Here is a 22,967-nt window from a genome sequence, read left to right on the forward strand (position 1 = left end):
CCAGGCTGTCAAGTCACTGCTGCTTCCTCTTGCTGGCAAGAGGGCAAGGCAGCCTGGCTCAGGCTCTCAGCCTCCTCCCCACACTTCCAGCAACACCATGGAGAAGCTCAACGGCAGACACTCCCAAAATCCTGCCTATCATGTGAAGGGACACGTAGGAGAAGGGAGGCTCCTGCCCATGCACTGAGAGGATTGTTTTTGTTGGGATGGATTTGAAGTGTCAGCAAGCTATTGATTCAGAGAGACCCCCAAGGAAAGTGCCAGATGTGGCTCTGTCTTGAGAGTGGGAGGCATACTGCAGACAAATGAAAAATATGCAGCTTTCCCAATGAGGATGAATGGAGGAATGTTAAGTACAAGCTGGTGGTGGCGGTTGTTGTTTAGTCACTAAGTCGTGTCTTACTCACTTGTGACCCCATGGATGGTAGCCCACCAGGCTCCTCTATCCATGAGACTTCCCAGGCAAGAATACTGAAGTGGGTTGCCATTTCCTTTCTCCAGGGGATGTTTCTGACCCAGGGATCGAACCTGTGTCTCCTGCATTGGCAGGAGGATTCTTTACCACTGAGCCACCAGGGAAGCCCCAAGTATAAGGTAAGGAAGGTGAAGAAGGTCAAAACACATTCATGTAAAGTGCTTTATGTTTTTCAGAGGGGTCTGTGTCACTGCTGTCCCACTCAGCCCTACAAGCCCTGCAGAAGCAGGACAAGAACCACTGGCTATGGATCAGAGCTGAGAGCAGCAGACACTCAGGTTAATGCCCTGCCAGGGTGACCGACAGTCAGTGGAAGATCTGAAGTCTGATTCCAGGTCTACAGACTCTTACAAAGCAGGTGGCAGGATAGGTGTGGCCAATTTGGAACCCACGTGACTTCTGTTTTTGATTACGTCTATCATGGACACTGGAGAAGGAAATAGCAACCCACTCTAGGATTCTTGCTTGGAGAATCCACAGACAGAGGAGCCTGGCCGGCTACAGTCCATGGGGTTGTAAAGAGTCGGACACGACTGAAGTGACTGAACACGCATCATGGACACTCAGAGGGAAGAGGACTGCTCTTCCCTTCTCAACTGGACAGAGCTTAACAGCAACAAAAGGGGACCTGTGAGCTTGTACAAACTACCAGTGAGCCAGCACCACCTAGCATGGTGTTTGATAATAGGAAGTCTGGCAATCCAAGAGTGGGGCATGAAATCAATTTGAAGCCATAAAACCTTTTTTAATTTAATACAGTGAACTTTATAGACGTAAGAATAAGTATATAATGTTTTTGCTTCAGTTGTGTGTGTGATGATGTGTGTGAACACCAGGTGTTTAGTATAACATGTATTTCTTACTGTGGGTCCCAAACTGGTTTTGAAAACCACTGTCACAGGTGGCTGTGAAGTCTGCACCATATCCCTCATCCCAGATCACCCGTTCATGGCCAGAGGACTGCCCCAAATCAGTGGTCAGGGCGTTGGGACTGCCCAGGCTGGGTGAGGAATAGCCTTTCTCGGGAAAGCAGAAGCAAGGAGCAGGTGTCTAGGGCTGGGGAACATTCGTTTCAGTTCCCCTGCATCAACCTCACCCGAGGGGGTTCCTCACAGATGCTTCTCACCACTGTCCACTTGTGGTGGTTCTCCAACATCACCAGCTCACGCCCCTTCTGGCCTGGGAGACCCAAGTGGCTCACAAGGAATGAGAGTGGTAACTGCTGCCGTGCAGGAGGGCAGCTTATGAACCTGTGCTGGATGTTGAGCAGATTGAAAATTTCAGAAGGACCTTGATGATCAGGTCCTAGGAAGGGAAAGTCAGCCAAATCTCTTTACAACATCACAAGAAACCTCTGACAGAAAGACATTTGTAACCAAGGGCCCTAGCAACAGAGTGTGGGTGGGGGAGGAGGCCTGGGGCATGGTAGAGGCTCCCAATCTCCTGCTTTTATACCAAATGAAAAATGAAGGAGGGCATGTGCTTACAAAGACGGATTTGTGGTGAGTGCAATGATATCTATGGCGGCTTTGAGGAACTCTTTCAATTCATCATTTAAGATGAATAAATAGTCCACTGCCAGTGTCCTAAAATATTAATTTTCATGAGTACCTTTTATTTCAAGTACTCCATCACAATTTTATCCAAAGCTATATTTTCGAATTAAGCAACTCTTGTCTCCATTTTAAGATCCCTTTTTAAATTCATTTCTCAAAAGCCACACTGGCAAATCTCTCTCTCTGGAAGGCTCCCATAAAGCAGGAGCAGGTTACCTTAGAAGCCAAGTATTTCACTGCATCCTCTCGTGGTCTCTGGTTCTCAGGAGCATCAGACCCAGACAATGGGGGGGATTTAGCCACACCAGTACCACTTGTAGAAGAACTTGGTGAAAGCAGTGGAGTGAAAGGAACATCCTGGGAGGAATCTGAAGCTGCAATGAAGAGACCAGTTTCATTATGTACAAGGATAGTGTGGGATGCTGAACATACTTCTTGGTTGGACCCAGAGAGTATTTTAACAGCTAATGAGTGAACATGGTACCAAATGCAAAGGCCCAAATGGGAATACAGACTCCTTCTCAGCCCTGTCTCCCATTACCCAGGTGCCCTCCCAGTAGAACCGCTGTTCCTGGCTTCATTATTTTTGGTTAAAAAAAAAAAAAAAAAAAACCTTCCTGGCTCCCTGTTACTATTCACCCTGTTAGAAATACTTTGTTTTATTACACATAAAATAAGCTACAGGTTGTCAAATTTGCCACTCCTTCCCATTTGAAGTTAGTTTTTATAATTTTGTAAGTCCAGCATAGAAGACAAAGGCTGTAAAAACCAGATGAAAAAGAATTCTGCACAGACTCCTCCTGGCTTGTTCTGCCAGAAGACTAATCCTGAATTTTAGGACCCTGCATTCCTCAGAGCACTTGATCAGGCCTCACTGCCCCCATCAGGAGGGTGACAGGCCTGAGAGCTGGGAAAACACGAGGGAGGGCTGGCCTCACCCCAGGTCATACCTACAGAAGACTGTGAAAGACAGAGAACTCTCCAGCACGTGATCACAAACCTGACACAGCAGCTGGAACATGAGGAAAACGGGGAATTTATGCCTATCCAGACAGCAATTCCCTCCACCTTTCTTATATTCATGCAATAAACTGGACTAGCAGTTAAACACAGACATACTTTTTGGTGATGAGCTGGGGCTGTTGGAAGCGATCTGCCTCATGCGGCTTCCATGGCAGCTCAGTGCCACCAACTTAGAAATGATGGCCGTCTTCCCAAAGCCCACGTTTCCAACAACCACCGCGCCTCTGTTTTCTGTCAGTTCTGTGTTCCTCAAGTTTTCTTCTATCTGGTGAAAGAGCCAATCCCTTCCCACAAACACAGAGTCTGTGGTTATGCTCGGTACTTCAAACAATAATGGTTTCAACAAAATGTCTTGTGGCTTGTAGGGAGCAAATCGTGCTTAGGGAAAAAAAAAGATCATTATTTTAGAAGAATGTCAATATTTTATACACTAAAAAACTCAGTTTATCATTGCTTGGATGGTTTTACAATACAAGGGGATCTGCAAGTATTTCCAGCATGGTTCTTATAATAATTCCTAATACCTCATTTATCATACCTTATTGGTCTTACAAAGGGTCCTATTAAAATGACTCTAGCCCTTTCATGCTTCTAAGTTATTCACATGACTCAAGATAGATACAGAGAGGATTAGAGAAAGTGATGAAGGGGCCAAATCATGTCTCATCAGTTTATCTGAAATAGTACTTAAGACCTGTTTCTTCCACTTCTATAGGAAAAAACAAAAATGCATTTCCCCTAAAGACAGTGTCCCAGCTCTTCTTGGGGTGTGGTGGTGCTTTGACTCTTACTGTGAGATTTTTGGCCACTCAATTGTGCACTTCAGCCAGAAGCAGGAGGTGGCCCACAGAGCCTAAGAAACTGTAACAAAGCTGATTCTTTGTTGGTGACCAAAAAATCTAGTGAGTGTTAAACAATCCCTGAGTGTTAAACAACCCCTCACTTCAAAACAACATACTGCAGAATAATTTTTCAACTCCAGAAGCAAGTTCATTACATAAGGAAGAGGCTCCAAAACTATTAAGGATCGTTTCCTAGCACACCTTAGAGACACAGACTTCTTGCATACATACACTTCATATCATGTTTTAAAAACAGCTGGCTTGAATGCTGGTTACCAGAGACTTTCCATGTTTAGTGAATGAGCTCATCACAGCCATAATCACAGCAGATGCAAAGATAAATACCTTTAACTTCCTGTGCCCTACCTCCAGCCGTATTGTGCCACGGTAACCTAATTGATGTCCGAAGGGGAGCATTTCTCTGTCCATCCAAATAACTCAGGTCTTCCAATTTGGTTGAGCTCGTTGCTGTAATATTAAACCAAAGTTTAGTCTCTTCAAAGTTGAGTTTAATAACATACCCAAACTACGAAAAATTATAAATTATAAAGCCATTCATTTCAGGCTTTCAACAAAATTTACTTCAGAGTGACTTTGGTTTTGTTTGCCTGCCCCCATTAACATTTCTGTCAGTGTTGTTAACTGAGAAGTGGACAAAACCAAGAGCTCCTCATGCTTGAGCCAAAGTCATGTTGATATGGTTGCCAGAATCTCCGTTACTCCAGGAAAGAGACAGACCTCATCAAAAATTTTTATGAAGAAAGCTGAATCAAGTGAAACTCAGTAAAGCTTCAGTACTGACTACAAACACACAGCACAGTGACTTTTCATCTCTGCAGCTCGAGAGAGTCTTCCACTGTCACTAGAATTCCAGCTGTGCTAACTAGGTGAGCAGATTCTACATGGACAATTCCTCAGGGCTTAGAACCCTAAAAGTCAGCTCTTGGCAGTAAAAGTAACCAAGTGGACTTTATCAGAAAGCTTCAAATTTTTATGTATACATTATAGATTATATATTATACTATATTATGTTTATGTATTTTTTTAATTCTAAAAACAAGTAATCACATTTTCCTCTGATCAAATAACTAAGAGTCATGGCACATAGTTACCTGTTAAAAAGTTTTACGGATCTATTCAAACACACATAAGGTGAATTATAAAAATAATCGGTACAAAATAATTTTGTTAAGTCTTAGCAAATTTTTAAAGCAAATACACAGTTCGTGTTTTCATCTTAAAATAGGAACCTTCTCCTATTTATATATATATATATTCTAGGTCATAATGAGAAAAATATAAATAAAATCAAACCCAATCTGGTTTGGGGGTTAAGGAGTTCATTATAAAAATAATGACAATCCTAGACATATGATTATCTTACAGGGATACAGACATCACTTGAGGGGGAATGATAGGGAAGAGGGAGTTCTACTTCCAGGGCTAAAGCTTCTAAGACTGGTGAAATCACCAGTGTGACAGAATTTCGAAGGACAGAAGTCAAGCTGGGCCATCTGCTTGCTGAAAACCCTCTGGCTACCCCATGGGCTCGGATGCAGCAGCTGACCGCCAACCAGCACCATCTGCCTGATCTGGGCCCTTCCTACTTCCCCTCCTAAGGCCTCGGTCCTTTTCTTCCTCACTTTTGGCACCACCTCCTCTCACTCCTCCATTCAGCAGGCACGTGGGTGGCTCATGGCCTGGCTCTGTGACAGGGCATCCACTCTGCTGCACTCTCCAGAGGCCAACTGACCGTGTGCCCTGCTCAAAGTCCCAGGCCACGGAGAAACACCAGACAGCTCGACTCTACGGCAGCACACACTGACGCTTCTTCAGTGCATATCCACAGCCTGTTCACACATGCTGCACACAGTACGTCAATACTCCACACCAACCTTTCCTCTTAGAAAGATACAGCTAATTCCCTATGCAGGACTTCCAAGTGAGCCTAAGGTATGGGAATCCAAGGCAATATCTAGCTTCTCTCCAGGTCCTTCACAACCAGGGCATGGGAAACTTCCTAGATGGCCAGCAGGACCACACCCATCACCCTGATTCCGTATAGTAATACTGCTTAGTACGTATTTCCAGGCTCCCACCTGGGACCTGGGACTCTGACTCGGGGCTCTGCAAATGACCGCTCTTCAGCACACCTCCTTGTGAACACACCGACATGGTGAAGGCTGAGACAGAAGGAGTAACCTCAGCTATATTCTGGCCACAAGCTGGTTCAGTTCAGAGCTGGAAAAGCCCAGACTGTCTGACCTGCTGCCTCAACCCCAGAGGGCACAGAGATGCCTGTAGCCTCCAAAGGCTTCCCACTTACCTTCTTATCCTGACCCCTTAAAACATGACATTCAGTTCAGAAATTTTTTGACAACCGAAGATTTAAGAAGAGACTATACAGAGCACTTCAAAGAAAGGACTGCAAAAAAGCCCAAGTCTGACACAGAGGCAGGAGATAGGAGGTTTCAAATACCTCTTTGCAGATATTCAGTGACCACAGTTTCAGTTCCAAAGTAGGGAAAAGAGCGGCCCAGCAACTCCAGAGGTCTATGTTGAACACCTTGCTTTGAAATGGACCACTGCTCATCAGGACTGCAAGCCACCAGCTGCTGGCTCCTTCCACTTTATAAAGTGTCATCACAGCCACTGAGAGTGATGGAAGAGGAGCAGCAGTGACGCTCAGGTGTTCAGTCCCACACCCAGGTGACACCCTAGGATGACAACATGCTATCCTTTCACACACTCCCAGGAATTCTCAGATGCTACAAAAATTAGCTCATTTCTGGTATTTAAAAAATAAATGCTTTCAAAAGCCTTAACACTATTCAGGGCCCAGAAAAATCAGAAGGAAAGCAATAATTTCATGGTGTAATAAATCTACTGCTAGTACCTCTACAATTAAATTAATTATACACTCATGGCATACACATATTGTGTCTAACATCTGGGTGAGAAGTACATTTTAAGATGCTGCAGGAAAGAGGGTTTTTTGGTGGGGAAAGGAGGTAGGGGTGGAATGGGTAGATGGAGAAGCAGAGGGAGACTTGTCTAAGCTGAGCAAAGGGAACATCTATTAAAACACCATGGATTAACCTATCAAAGGTAAGTGCATTAAGTCCAAGGCAATTATCAGTCAGAGTCTCAAGAAAACTGGCTGGTGATTCTGCCTGTTGGTTTCCTAAACTAAACAGTGTTCTGTGATTCACTTAGAAAGTATTTCAAAAGGCAAAAAAACAAACAAACAGTAGTCCAAAAGGGTAGAGCTCAATTATCCAACTTCTGGATTATCCAAGATATCATTTTAAAGGCTTCTCATTCTGCTTTTTAATGAAGGAATAAAGTGTCTGTGTTATGTATTTTGATGTGGCATATACAATAATAACCAGACTGCAGCTTTCTAAATCAATGCCACTTCAACAAATGCTTTGCCAAAGAAAATCTCTGTATAGCAAAACAATCACCAAACCTAGCCAACTTACTTTCATAACCTTTGACCAAAAAATTCCACTGTATGAGACAGTTAAGAATGAAGCAACAGCTCCAGTTCTCTGTAACAAGCTTAGTGACAGTAAAGGCAGGCAGCCTTTGGAGCTTGTTTCCATATCCTCACCCCCCAGGGAAACTATGTCCTTTGGGGAAGCTGGCATCACCTTTCTTTCTCCTGCTTAGCCCTTATTCTGTTTCACATACCAAAACACCTTTCCTATCAAACAGCAGTTTCTCTGTGTTTATATGGATCTTGACATGCAAACACTTTGAAGAGATTTCAGTATACGGTCCTTCCCACCTTTCTTCAGTCCACCAGTGAGTGTTGCCTACTGCTCTGTTTGTAGCAACCTGCCTTCTAATCCCTAGATAAACAGGACTGCATATAGTCTATAACATGAGTCTTTTATTCAATGATACTTGAAAAATCTTGCCATTCCCTCTTAAAAAAAAATTTTATTTATTTGGCTGCACCGAATCTTAAGCTGCAGCATGAGGGATCTTTTTGGCATGAGAACTCTTAGTTGTAGTTTGTGGGATCTAGTTTCCTGACAGGGATGGAACCCAGCCCCTCTGCACTGGAAGTGAAGAGTCTTAACCACTAGACCACCAGGGGAGTTCCACCATTCCCACCTAACTGCAGTTCAGCTTTAGGAGTAAAAGGGTAGGCAATGAAGAATCCACCAGACTCCTAGCTTGTTAGCAGATACTATAATGTAAGGCACTTTCTTATTTCCTTCCAAAATATGCTTTTAGTTTATAAAATATGCAACATGGGAGAAATGAGCAAATCCATTAGGCTAAGCAGTCACTGCTCAAGCCCAGAGGTAAAACTCTCCCAATTCCACAGGAGGTCTGGTTCAAGGGCATCCATAGAAGCTAATGAATGAGCACAGCAGAAATCAGAAAGCCCTGTTCTATAATCGCTGCAGTCTCCTGGAAATGCTCAGCTCACACCCACTGTCACTTCACGTGGCAGGAAACCACATAAAAGAACATCAAGCAGAAAACATAACCCGAAAGGGGTCCTTTTAACACTGTTAAATTAATTTATTAATGTGTTTCCTAATTTTAAAATAGCTCCATTCAATTGAATACAAGTCTGCCATTTTGTTGAAGTCAATATAGCTATGAAGTCCTGGGATAATACAAATGAACCTTTCATCATATCCAAGTAAAAAGGGTCTAAAATGCCATGGGTGCAACATATTATGCCATAGATGATGGGATGGTGGTGGGAGGACACACTACCTTCTGGAAGAACCATCATTCAATACATTCAATACACATAAAGCTCTCAGTACTTCCTTCTGGCAGGCACACCAAATCCCTCTTCTGGAACAAGGCCATTTTACTTCCTTTGAAAGTGAATTAAGAGTTGTGTCTCTGAATTCTTCCATTAGGACCGTATATTTATCAGCCACTTTGGAGTTCCACTGTAAAACACACCCAATGACAGCCAAAGTGGCCTGGCCCATCCCAAAGGAGCAGTACAGAGTCACAAAGAAACACTTTGATGCAGGAAGAGAGATCCTGGGCCCAGGCCCTGGCAGAGGAGAAATCGTTAAGCATCTCATTGGTAACAAACAATGATCAAAACAAGCTCCTCTTCTAAATTCAACAGAAGAGCACCGAGCTTAGAAATTTGGGACCTTGAAGCAGGCACAGCAGCTCAGATGTAGGGTTCCCTTCCCCGCCCACTGTGAACTAGCACCTACTGACCAGTCAGCCAGCACCAGTCACCACTTTCACATTCTCTTCTCAGCTCCAGCTGCCCCATCTTGCTGAGACATGACTGTCTGGCCTGTTTCCATTTCCTTCATGGAGAACTTGCTTTTCTGCTGCTCATGTTTTAAACCGTGAGCTCCCTTATAACTGAATTATACAAAACTGGATCTCCCATCTATATGATGAACCTCAACTATAGAAAATTAGTTTGAAAGCTGGATTAGAAATTCTTTTGAGGGGTGGGTGGAAGGGAGGTTCAAGAGGGAGGGGATATACACATACATATGGCTGATTCACATTGTATGGTAGAAACCAACACAACATTGCAAAGTAATTATCCTTCAATTAAAAGTTAAAAGTAAATTGCAATGAAAATTCAGGGAATGGAACAAAAAAAGAAATTCCTTGAGCTGATATTAACAAACTCATTCTAAACAATGATTTTCCTTGATTAAGCTGTAAATCCTGCATTAACTCAGGCTTAAAATAATCTGACAGAAAACAACAAAATTCTGTAAAGTATTATCCTTCAATTAAAAAAAACAAAAACAAGGACAGAGTTTTTGGTCCTTTCTTCCCTCATATACAAAGAGCCATATAGTCTAAGTATTAGATTTAAAGAATTCTAGAGGGGAAAGGTCACTTAATGACCATTAAATGCAGCTTTATGTTTACATATGGGTTTACGCTCATGTTTACAGATGGGTACAGTAAGGCCTGCAAAAGTAAGTGCCTGACCCATTATCACAAGGGTGGCTTGTGTCTGGATTAGATTCCCACGTAAAGAAAGTGAGCAGTGGGCGCCTCAGACCCAGCGAGGTCACCCTTCCAGGGAGAGGCATGGCCTTACCTGCAACTGAGTTGGGCCGTGGCATTATTAGCGAGCTGGAGCTCTGAGAATAAGGGACCGGACCATCTCCAACTGAGGCTTCGGCTTTGGGCAGCACGCTCTCCGCTGGCCCAGGGGGCTCCTCTTCTGCCACTGGGGAGCAATTATCTGCCCTGCGGTCATGGAGCACTCCCTTCTGTACCCCTAACCTTAGGCTTCCGTCCTTATTCCATTCCAAACTGGAGCCACTCCGGTCATCATTTTCCGATGAACTTGTAATTGTGGCTGAAATGAGAGACCAAAATACTTTGAAGGAAGCCAGGAATAGCTGGGGCTCTTGAGAGTTCACACACAGACACACAGACACACACACACCATCCCCATGAGCAATGGTTTTCTGGTCTGTGCAGATTGTTATCAAACCATGTTTCATACAGTGTATTTTGGTAAGTTAGAAGAATGTTGCTTATCAGAGGAAATAAACTGCTAAATCATTCTACAGGGGAGGGAAAAGAAAACTCTGATAAGATAATGAAAAAACTGTCTAAAAGTATCTGAGAGCTAATAGTAAATCTATGTAATTTGGAAATGATATACCCTGCCTTTTAACAAAGATGAATTGCTCACAAAAGAATTCAAATCTCATTAAATTCCTTTGAACCTTTAAGTATTTTTCCCAAATTAATAATATTTGTGCACAGAGAGAAGGGGCAGGACAGTACAATGGTTAATGCAGAAAGATGTAGGAGGAAAATCTATAAAACATAATCCAATGATAAAGTCAGACAGAAATTTAATCCTTAGAATTAAAACATTATAGCATCTGTTCAAGACATCTGGAGAGGCCGACTTGACTTTAATCCTTTAGCAGCCTAGGATGGAAACCTTGAGGAAACCAGGGACAGGAATACATAAGCATGGGAAGGGATACTTGACGGCAGAATTAATATTTAACCTCTTCCAAGAAAACCAGGATGGAAAAGCATCTTGGCAAAAAAGGAGAAATAGGGCAACATTCACTCTATAAATCTACTAACAGCCACTTCCGACTTAAAGATACTGAGCCATATGTGATCCATTTGCAAACACAGGTCCCGCCATGGGTCCAACACTGGCTTGTGTCCTTGAGAACAGAGGCCAGGTCCTCTGATCTCCACTGGGATCCCAGTGGCCCAGGCCGTTAACTGCAAGACTTCAGTGGGAGCACACTGGGTCACAGTGTATTCAGGACCCAGACGCCAGGATTAAGCTACTTCATCAACATACACACTTTATCAGCAGGCTGGTGAGTTAGCTCCAACAGAGTCTGTTATCTGGGATCAAAGGGTCTGAAGCAGTTTTATTTTTACAATGCTCTTTATGGTTTAGAAGCAAAGACAAAACAATTTCCTGCTGTGATGTGACTGCAGGGTATCCTATCACAATTTTAAAACTGTCTTTGCTCCTGGACTTATCATCCACTGCTCCCTCCTTGCTTAAAAATCCCTCCTATGTGCTGAAGCCTCCTCAGAAGATTTACCATTAGCTGATCCCTTCCTTTTCTGAACAACACAGGGCCTGGCCCATATTCAGTGCTCAGTAAATGTCTGCTTATTCAATGGATGAGCTCAAACTACAGAGATAGGACATTTACTCTCACTGTTGCTGGTTCAGGATTGCTGGCATTTAGTCTCTAGCCAAAGTGTAAGCTGATTTGGGATGGGACCGTCACACCTTTAGGGAACTCCTAGCATTTCCAAGTATTCTAGCAGGAGGATTACTACTAATATTTCCATCTATTTGGAATCGATCCGTCTTCATTGTGCGTGTTTTTTAAATGGGACATTCATATGCGCATCCGTTTATTAAGTATGACTCTTTCCAACCTAAAAATGCAGGTGGTGCTAGTAATAACAGTAGCTAGTATCTACTGAAGGTTACTGTATATCAGGGATTGTGCTAAGGGTTTCATCTAAGTCGCTTCAGTTGTGTCCGACTCTGTGTGACCCTAGACGGCAGCCCACCAGGCTCTGCCATCCCTGGGATTCTCCAGGCAAGAACACTGGAGTGGGTTGCCATTTCCTTCTCCAGTGCATGAAAGGGAAAAGTGAAAGCGAAGTCACTCAGTCGTGTCTGACTCTTTGCGACCCCATGGACCGTAGCCTACCAGGTTCCTCTGTCCATGGGATTTTCCAGGCAAGAGTACTGGAGTGGGGTGCCATTGCCTTCTCCCAAGGGTTTCATAGGATTACCTTAATTTATTAATGAGATTGTTGCCTCAATCATCATTAGTTACTAATGATAATCTCTTAATAAGCTATGATTGTGTCACAAACTTTCATTTAGAAGTCCAATGTTCAGGACTCAAAATGCTTTTCCTGCAGGCATGTTGTAATTAGCTAGGTTCCAAGACCACCCCAACATCTAAGTTACAGTTCCAGAGTAGGGGTGACTGATCTGGTTTTTAGGTTGTGGTTGTTTTATTTGAGGGATCATATTCTTAAGGTGAAAAACAAGGTCCAAGAGATGTTCCTCTTCATTTGCTCTCCCTGAGTGCCATGCACTTCTGAATCAAACCTCTATCTCAGACCTCAAGCAGTGGGAACAGGGACTCCTTACTTCATGTTACAAATGACAGCACTTGGAAGCAGGACTTCAGAGGCCCCAGCAGCAGCCAGGCAGGGACAGTCTGGTCAGGGCTCGTGGACTGCAGGGACTGAAGACCCAGTCAGCTGGGCCACAAGTGCCCGGGCCCTGACAAGTGGCATCATTCAGGTCAGGGAGAGGAAGGGAAAGGCAGCGGGGGAGGAGGAGAAAGGTCCCCAGCTGCAGGAACAGCAGCTGGGAAGAGAGGTCCTAGATGGGGCCGCAATTTCAAAAGGAGAATATTATATAAATTTATGTTTGTAAGTAGGAGACTCTCCCACCGCCCTTATGAAGTTCACCTAAGAGATGCATTCCAGCATCCACCTTCACCCCTGGTGAAAGACAGGCAGGTGAGACGCTCTGAAGCCAGGCCCCTCCCACAAAGATGCTCCACTAAGACTGCCCCACTTCACAACCTTCTTCCCTGGGATCCCAGGTCAGGCTGCCAGCTGGAAGCCCAGGCAGCGAACTTTCATCTCGGTTCATAGATGATGAAGCACTGAAGTAGATCCAGGGGGGCCAGATAAAGGCCCCAGTTTCCCCATCCAACCTGAGAAGCACAACAAATAGGACAATTCCACAGCCTCCAAGAAAAGGAAAGCAGTTCTTAAAACAAATGACCTGCTACTCAAAAATACCTATTCTTCCAGGCTAACAGGAATATACTCGTGATTAAGTTAACACAGTCACCTTCAAGTTCCCCACACAAGGCAACAACTTAAATATGATGATTAACATAAAAGGTTCTGAAAAATAACGGCTATTTGACATTTTCTGGAGCCTGGATAATCTTGAGAAGTCCCTTAACAACTGAAAAATTCTATCATCTTATTCCTTCAACTAGTACAGATGCCAAGAAAGTGAAAGTGTTAGTCACTCAGTTGAGTCCAACTCTTTGCGACCCCATGGTAGCCAGGCTCCTCTGTCCGTGGAACTCTCCAGGCAAGAATACTGGAGTAGGTTGCCATGTTCTTCTCCAGGGGATCTTCCTGACCCAGGGATCGAATCTAGGTTCTCCTGTATTGCAGGCGTATTCTTTACCATCTGAACCACCAGCGAAGCCCAGTACAGATGCCGGTGTTCGTCAATTAAGTCTTGCCACTTTCATTTCACTTTCATCATCACTCAGGCTGGGTCTCAGTCACTCTGCAAATAGGCAGGATTCTGTAAAACGAGTGACTTATTAGGCATTATGTTTTATCAAGCTACGAGGTTAGGCTGTGCCTTGTAAGTCAGTATTAAACTAGGTTTGCTCTTTTACTCGTGTGTGATACTACTTCTAACTCTCCATGTAACCTGAAAACTCCGTTTAGGCAGGAAAAGTGGGTCATCTTCCTCAGAAGTAACAGCACATTTACCCAGACCTACTCATGCACAGGGCTGTACCACCTCCAAAGCACTTTCAAATCATGTTAAGACACATACATGATCACTACAGCATGTGAGAAGACGTGGAAAGGCTGAGAACCATCAACACTACTTTACAGATATGGAAACACACTGGGGAAAAACTAACCAAACTCACACATACACAAGTTAGTGGTATTTCCATTACCTTCTGACCGCACATGCAGTGTGTATTAAAACTCCCTTTGCCTTGCACAGTTCTCATCATGTAAAAGGAGTTCTGTAAAAGTATCTGTGGCTATACTGTAAAGTAATTAGCCTCCAATTAAATAAATTAATTTAAAAAAAGAAGTATCTGTTGCTAAAAAGTATTTTGCAGTTCACGAAACCTGCCTTGTTAAAAATAGCCCCCGGGCAGCAGCTAGTGGAGAAAGGCCAGTCATGAGGGAGCCAGGAGGGAGAGTCAGGGCTGCCTGGGAGGTGGAGGAAGCAGAGACAGAGACCCACTCGGTCATTAAACATTGTGCTCTATATGGCACTGGAATTAAGCAATTCCTTCCTTCTCCTTCCCAGCCTTCCCCTCATCCCCTCTTTGCCTATTGAAGGTCCTTTCTATGTTAATGTTCACTTAAAATAGAATTTAAAGAATAAACAGTAAAGTGCAAGGTCCAAAAAGTAGTTTGGTGGGATCTAAATCAAGTTGTAGGTTTAAAAGAACACTAGGAAATAATCTGACTATGGCATCAGTCCAGAATTGTTTAGGAAATAAGGGCCATTGGTATCAAACGTATACACAGGCAGAGTCGAATTCTTCTCTCTCTGAGCTCTGGAAAAGACAAGAGGTGAAAAATGCAAGAGGCATGGGTTCAAACTCTGGCTTCTCAACTTTTTAAGGACCCACAAGAGGCTATCTCTCTGGGTCCACTACTAGGCATGGGCACATTTTTGTCTTTACCTTCCAGACATAATCTTGTATGTTTGCGTTTCTCTCTTTACACTGGCTACACGTCCTGAGTAAAACTTTCTGCCCACTTTAAAGCAAAATTAGTAAAATCTTATCAACCTGACTCCTGACTTCATCTTTTCTCTCACTTTTTCCCCAACTCATGTCACAGTTGTTGTTTAGTCACTAAATTGTGTCCAATTCTTTGCAACCCCATGGACTGTAGCCCGCCAGGCTCCTCTGTCCATGGGATTTTCCAGGCAAGAATACTGGAGTAGGTTGCCATTTCCTCCTCCAGGGGATCTTCCCAACACAGGGATTGAAACCTCCATCTCTTGCCTTAGCAGGAAAATTGTTTACTGCTGAGTCACCGAGGAAGCCCTCCTCCACCCATACCTTCTTTGAAAAAGAGAAATCTCAATTTAGTAAATGCCCATGAGCATTTCAAATCCACTAGGGAGGAATGGAATATAAATAAATAGGAATCCCTAGGAAATATGAACAACAATAGTGGCTAACGTGAATATTACAATAGTGCTTACGGTACACAGGCCCTATTCTAAACCTCCGTCATATCTCACTTAGTACTTCTAACAGTCCCATGGGCAAGAAAGCCCTGGAACACCTGAAGCCTCGCTGGGCTCCAGAATGATGCTCTGCACTGTTCCAATCACAGGATTAGACAAACTTGTGCACACATCCCACATACATGTATTTATAAATTATGTTCACGGACTATACTAATTTATTATAATATGAAATATACACAAAAACATACATTTTGAAAAGATTTTTAAACACTCCCAAATTGAAAAGAAATTTTTAAGCATCCCACAGATTGTCCTGCATGCTCCATTTTCAAAGCCAGGGATCTATGAAGAGAGCCCTTTGTCTCTCCGTAGGTGGTAGAGAAAAATCAGATAGAAGGGCACATGTCAGGTGCCTCCTATATCATGAGAATGCTGCCCATCCCAATCAACCGAATAAAAATAAAACACCACTAACAAAACCCAGACAAACATCTTTCAACTTCTATATCCAGTTTAATGGTTGAGAGGAAGAGTTTAAAAGTTAAAATAAGGGACCAGTGAATTAAAGGTCAAACAAAAAAGAAACTGATTGGTTGCTTATGAAAGTCAGAGAAAAGAAGAAGTGAATAAAAAAGGAAAATCCAGCTAGTGCAGACACCGCCTTCTTGGACCCAACCGGATGATCACTAGCAACTCTGAGAGGGGAACACCATTTGACCGAGATCAAGACCAGGGAAAGATCAAGGTGACAGGTCCAAGAAGCCACATGCCCACTACCTGGCGTTCTGGACCCAGCAGCAGCTTGCCCTCCTCTGCTGTGCACTCACACCTCACACGCTCAGGCTGCCAGGCCACACACTGCATTTCCCCAGGAGACGCCGGGGAAGACTGCAAGGATGAACCCAGTCTGCAGGAAACCTCCCAGAAATGCCAGCCAGTGCCTCTCCCTCCGCCCCGCCCACACACTAACAAACCGCAGGAACAAAGTCTGAGGCTCGTCTGCCTGGGTGACGGTCTCACCTCCCGCAGCCTGGCAGGCACAGCTTCCAGTGAAGGCACTCGGGCTGATGCATGCTCACCTGGCAGGATGCAGGGAGGGGACCCTGAGTTACCTCTGGCTCCATGGGGCTTTCTGGCTTCTCCTCCCACCACTCTGCCTGGACAGTACCACGAGGCTCCTCTGGATAGCCCTGTGGAACCGCTGAGGGTCCTGTGACAGGCAGATCTCTGCTCCGAATCTCCGGCTCAGCGCCCACCGCGTTGCGCAAGGCGCTCTGCTGTGCCAGGCAGCTAGGCCGGGACTCGAGTCACAGCCATGTGGTCCCAGCAGTGCTCAGCCGGCCTCTGAGACAGAGACACCTGAAGGGGCAGCTGGGGCAGGGCGCAGGGGAGGGCAGGCAGGCCACACCGGCCAGCCTCAGCCTCGCCCCACTGGCTCCAGACTCTGTCTGAAAGAGCGGGTAGCAGCCTCCAGAAAGAAGCCTGCAGACTCGAACAACATGAAGTTTTTTGGCAATAGCACACGTCACTGTGTCCTAGTACAGCTACACAGATCCTCAGCACTGAAGGCCTAGACAACGGAACTTCTGATTTAGTCCATTCACTCCATAGAGTTCCAGACTCTTCCAGGAAAGAGCATAAGGCACTCACCATTAGCGGTTGGTATATCCATGGGAAACACCTTCCCTTGGAGGGCACTGCCATGTCTTACACCCTTTTCAGCAGTTGACAACTTGCCCAAGTCTCCAACGGTAGGAGACCATTCTTTCATTCCACAGGGAGACAAGTTTTAAAGCAGATACTGTAACTATCTCTATCATCCCAGCACTCAACAGATGTGCTCCTGGTATGCAGTTGGTGCCCATAAATGCTTCAGACAAAACAGCCTGGAAACTCCAGCCATGGTCTGAATACAAGTACAGCGGGTGTTTTGCTGATTCACATCACCACCAAGGACTTCTTTCCCATTAAGTGCCTTACTGAATAACATATGTAAAGGCAAATTCTCCTCCTTCACCCAAGAGATTAAAAAGCTTCTATAATTACGGATGATTTTTTAAATTGCAGGCAGTGTAGCAAAATGAATATTAACACAGATTTGAAACACTCTAAATAGTTATTACCAAATCAATTTCAAAGCATTTCAATTTAGTAGCAAGCAGGGCAATACAGGTGTCAACAAAGCAGTATTAGCATAAAATCAAAAGGGCAGGATTTACAACAAGTTAAAAATGAATATAAAGTACAATTAATTCCTCTTTGTATGCCTCTTTCTGCATCTGATCACCTCCCCTGGGACACAAAGTTCAGGAAATGAAAGGTCTAAGGCTTCCTCTGGCACTACTTTCATTTTACAAGCCTAGGAGAGCAGAGAAGAGAGATGCAGGAAGATAAAAGTCAGCCCACAGTCACTTTTCTTTATGTCCTAAGCAACTGGGCAGAAAAACAAATATTATCAAGCTCTGGCAAGGATCAGCAGGACTGTAATCAAGTGTCGGTATTTCACCACAAGCCACTTGTGCAGAAGCAATGTTTCTGTGAAGATATTCCCCTGCCTAAATGTATACCTGCCTCCCCGCTTCAAAGTGAGCAGGAGGGGAACCAATGTAAGCTCCCTCCTCCCGCCCCTCGAGAAAGGGGAAAGGCAGAGTCTGAGTTCTTGCTTCACCCTTTTCAAATTCTGAGCACTTAATCATCCTGAAAGCTATCTGGCCTGGCGGAATGTGGTGGCTCAGTTGTCGGGGAGCAGGGCAGGAGGAGGTGGGGAAACGGTGGGGTGAGAGGTGAGATGCGAAGTGAGGCCATCTTCCACGTGGGATGCCCTCCTCTCCCCTCCATTCATGGGGCTGTTCTAACACTGGCTCTCAACAAATCCAACATGCCACCAAAGTCATCTGGAGATTATAAGTGTCAGCAGGTAGAAGCAGATGGCAGAGAAAGCAAATGGAAGGAATGGTTAACTTCTAAAGGCCTCTCTCTCTGCCAGAATGTTTTAAACTGCTACCTGGAAATCCTTCTCCTGGGCACCTCTATCATTAATGGATAGGAAGGATTTATTAACATTTTAAATCTTGATAGGAAAACTGAGTTTTGTGTCTTTCTCTTCATCCAATATCCATCCTCTTTCTTTTGAAATAAACCGCCCATTTCTTTGAAATAAATACACACAAACATAAAATACTGATCTGTGGGAACATTCATAAAAATCAAACAATATCTTTAAAGCAAATAGTGCTTTAAGTCATTATTTCCAGTGACTTTTTAAAATCAGATTGGTTTTTATACAGATTCGAATGAATACACATACAGGCATATTATGCTTTATTGTACTTTGCAATAAACTGGTGTTTTTCGAATTGAAGCTGTGTGGTAACCCGGCATCGAGTAAATTCAAGCGTGCCGTTTTTCCAAAAGCATGTGCTCACTTCATATCTCTGGGTCACATTTTGGTAACTCTCAAAATATTTCAAACCCTCTACCAGCAAAAAAGATAACAACTCGCTGAAGGCACAGGTGATGGTCAGCATTTTTTAAGAATAAGGTATCTTTTAATAAAAGTATGTACCTTAAGTATAATGCTATTGCACACTTAACAGACTATAGTACAGTGTAAACAACTTTTACACTCATTACGAAACCAAAAAGAGTTCTGTGACTTGTTTTATTGAAACATTCACTCTACTATGGCAGATTGGAAACAAGCCTGCAATATTCCCAAGGTCAGTCCATACCTCACTTTTTTCTAAGCTGGGGTTCATAGTCTATGACTTTTCATTTGTAACAGTTGGAAGCCAGTTATATTCAAGAGAGTGTCACTAAGAAAAAATGTTCTTACAGTCATGGAAGAAATACCTTTAAAAGCAACTTCTTTATAAAGTCTTCCTTTTCAAAGCAAGTAACTGAAAAGCTGCTTCAAGTGAATGAGTACAGCTGGTTTCCCATTTAGAGGTTCTCACATTGCAGATTTGAAAATCAGACACTAACTTCTAGGTAATGTCAATAATTTTAATATGTTTAGAATAAGGAATTTTACCTCAGGGACAAAAAAAAAGATATTGTAGGGAATTCAATTAATCTCATCTAGCTTAGACAGTATTTCTACATGACAGAATTATTAAGTTTCTAAAGAAGTTTATGTTGGGAGAACTTGGAGCTCCTGAAATAGAATAAAGTTGAAACTGCACAACACAATGAAGGTGGAGCAGGAGCTGGGGAGGGTTCTGCTAAGCCTTGGCCTCCACAGTTTGCTGCTGTTTAGTTGCTAAGTCGTGTCCGACTCTTTTGCAAACATGGACTACAGCCTGCCAGGCTCCTCTGTCCATGGGATTTCCCAGGCAAGAATACCGGAGTGGGTTGCCATTTCCTTCTCCAGGGGATCTAAGAGACCGGAGATGTTGTTGTTGTTAAGCCACTAAGTTGTATCTGACTCTTTGCGACCCCATTGGACTGCAACATGCCAGGCTTCCCTGTTCTTCACCAACAATCTCCTGGAGTTGGCTCAAACTCATGTCCACTGAGTTGGTGATGCCATCCAACCATCTCACCCTCTGTCGTCCCCTTCTCCTCCTGCCCTCAGTCTTTCCCAGCATCAGGGTCTTTTCCAAGAGACAGGAAGGGGTCCAATAAATTCCTCTACTGGTCATTACCTTGCCCTTTCTCCTACTAAGCAGTTCCAAAAAGAAATTCTCTTCATCTGCAATATATCAAAACCAGTAGAAACAGAACCCAGGCTGGGCACCCTGTGGCGGCCTGAGAAGGCTGTCTGGGCATGTGGGAACACAAGCTTCCCTTCACAGCATCTGTTGGTCAAAAATATTTAAACTGAATAGTATCAGCATGACTGAAGTTGGCTTAAATAAGGGGGAGGCTAAGGGGGAGGTTCGGGAATTTTCAAGGATGGCTTAGCACTGTTAGAAGTTTCCTCTAAATAAACTGTGCTAATACTACACATGCAACTCAGGTCTGAGCCCTGGATGGGCGCCTACAACTTCCGCAAAGCTTGTAATGCCATGACAGCTGTGCACTCTTTACGCCAGCCCACCCCCAAGCCTTTGCTATTCTAGCCTGAGCTCCATAGGTTGACGAGTCTTAAACAACTTCAAATGGAAGATTAAGTGGAAAGCCTCTTCCGCCCTTCTCCAGGCCCTGTGTAACTTGGAACATGAATCTTAACCAGCCTGTTTGACAAGCAGCTGCCGGGCCTCCCAAAGCAGGAAGCCAAGATATCTCGCCTTCATCTCTGCCCACTAGGATCGCTGTGTGCTTGAATATTTCACTCTGTTGAACAGTTAAGATGCCCAAAAGGTTGTCATTCCCAGGCTACACCTTATAAAGACAGACATGTTCTTCACGCTCCACCACCAGCGATCACCAAACCACAACTGAGTCACAGATGTCTGCTCCCCAGAGAGGCGACAGAACCTGCATACCCTGTTATCAATTCAGGAGGAGGCTCTTTCCTCCTCCGGCCCAACCACGCCCACCTTTTCAAAGAGCTGTGGCTAAGTCTGCTGGAGAGGAAAGGCTTTTTTTCCCTTCTCCTCCCTATCACACCTCCAATGTGTCCCTTGGCAACAGGTTCTAATCCTGCAGGTCTGAAGGAGAGAGAACAGAGGAACATTGTCAACAGCACAGTGTCTCTCCCTCTCAGCCACCTACGGTCCTGGCTTCCTAAAGGAGCTCAGGGAACCAGGCAGGAAGCACAAACTCCCGGAGCAGGAGGTCTTCGCTGAAAGAAGGACTTAGGCACCACCTCCCACTTCCATCTCAATCGTCACCATTTTTCATGTTCAGCTGAGTTAAGAGAAGATGTTGACTTGAGTCAAGGAATGAAAGACATCCTCAATGATATGAAATGAGTTGCTTAACGACAAGACACAACTTACAGTACAGATGGCATGAAAAGACTTGACGATGCCGACTTGGAATGGGAATCCCACACAGCTTCTTTAGAAACCAACTAAACCATTCCCTCCTTCCATGAAACTTGATAGTAGCCATAATTCTCTTTCCTTAATTTCTCATTCCCAACACCATGCTAGGAGCCCAGCAGATATCGGGAATAAGATAGATGAGACACCCTAACCATGTGGAAAGTGAAAGTCACTCAGTTGTATCTGACTCTTTGTGACCCCCATGGACTGTATGGTCCATGGAACTCTCTAGGCCAGAATAATGGAGATAACAGTAAATAACAAAACAAGAATAAGAAAACTGAAAATACTGAGATACTATGGACAGCACATTATAAGGGTACTAACCATTCTGGGTTCAGCGGGGACTATGTTAAATCAAGTACTAATTGAGAGCCTTGATATTCCTGCAATTCATTCAATGATAATACAAAAAACAAACCAGCAACGTTTCCCTCTTTAGGACACCTTTAAAATTGCAGCAATATCTCTTAATGAGAAAGAGAAAGAGGCAGAGAATGAACGTGGGTAGTTTTCTGTCATTGAAAAGTTTTCTGTCAAAACAAGAAACTGGCTTGGTTATAATCAGAGGCTGCAATGTCAATGCCACAATACAGAATGAAGAGAAAAAAGCTATTAAAAAAATAAAAATAAAAAACTAGGACTTCTCTGGTGGTGCAGTGGATAAGAATCTGCCTGCCAATGCAGAGAAAACAGGTTCAATCTCTGGTCTGGGAAGATTCCACATGCTGTGAAGCAACTAAACCCATGCACCACAACTATTGAACCTGTGCTTTAGAGCCTGCAAGTCCCAACTACCAAGCCTGTGTGCTGCAACTATTAAAGCCTGTAAGCCCAGAGCCTATGCTCCACAACAAGAGAAACCAGTACAATGAGCAGCCTGCACACCACAATGAAGAGCAGCCCCCAACAGCTGCAACTAGAGAAAGCCTATGTGTAGCAATGAAGACCCAGCACAGTCAAAAATAATTTTTTAAAAGATCTGTAGCACTGGCCAATTTCCTGAAAGAAGACAAACTCTGAGGAGGAAAGGGTATTGCAGAAGAGCCAAGAACACTGTAAAGAAAGTCATCTGGCTATCACAGAATCAATACCAGCGATCCATCAATGGTGGACACTTCATGGGACATGAAAACAGAAGTAATACTGGGAGAAACGTGTTAGACAAAATAGCAGGTGGGGAAGCAGAGTTAAAAGAGAAAAGGGAATTGGAAGAATACGCTCACTGGAAGGGCTTGAAGTGGAGTGAAGAGAATTCAGACCTGCTACAAAAATCAGTCACATGAAACTTCCAGAATGAGCTAGTCTGCAGAGACAGAAAGTAGATTACCCAGTGAGTAGGTCTGGTGTATGCAGGGAAATGAGGTGCGACTTCTAAGGGTACAGAGTTTCTTTCTGAAGTGGTAAAAATATTCCAAAATCAGATTGTGGTGATGGTTGCACAACTCTAAATAAACACAAGCCACTCAAAGGTTTAAAGGGATGAATACTGTGGCATGGAAACTATATCTCAATGAGACAATTAAAAATGAAACAAAAACCCACTGAAAATCCTGATCCAAGAGAAAACTGAGGGAACAGGCTTGCCTTCCTCTTGCTGTGGGGCCCCTCACAAGAGCTGTTAAGGAGGTGACACCAAGAACT

At 43.9% G+C, this 22,967-nt stretch overlaps 1 protein-coding gene across 12 annotated transcripts in view; it reads right to left on the minus strand.

The window, feature by feature from the left end:
- The window catches only part of TANC1 (tetratricopeptide repeat, ankyrin repeat and coiled-coil containing 1), a 327,768-nt gene that overhangs the window by 51,395 nt on the left and 253,406 nt on the right, over positions 1 to 22,967 (minus strand). For 5 of the 12 annotated variants that reach the window (XM_081582801.1, XM_081582799.1, XM_081582798.1 and 2 more), the window contains 4 exons: positions 9,967 to 10,230; positions 4,263 to 4,364; positions 3,151 to 3,432; positions 2,248 to 2,405 (listed from right to left, as the gene is read on the minus strand). In XM_081582801.1, the coding sequence (XP_081438927.1) occupies positions 2,248 to 2,405; positions 3,151 to 3,432; positions 4,263 to 4,364; positions 9,967 to 10,230 (806 nt within the window). Of the gene's footprint in view, positions 1 to 2,247; positions 2,406 to 3,150; positions 3,433 to 4,241; positions 4,365 to 9,966; positions 10,231 to 22,967 lie in introns of all 12 variants that reach the window. The other 7 variants (XM_081582795.1, XM_081582794.1, XM_081582802.1 and 4 more) reach the window with 3 other exon arrangements.

Source organism: Giraffa tippelskirchi, chromosome 3 (assembly GCF_054371585.1).
Source record: "Giraffa tippelskirchi isolate mGirTip1 chromosome 3, T2T-mGirTip1v1.2.pri, whole genome shotgun sequence".
NCBI lineage: Eukaryota > Metazoa > Chordata > Mammalia > Artiodactyla > Giraffidae > Giraffa > Giraffa tippelskirchi.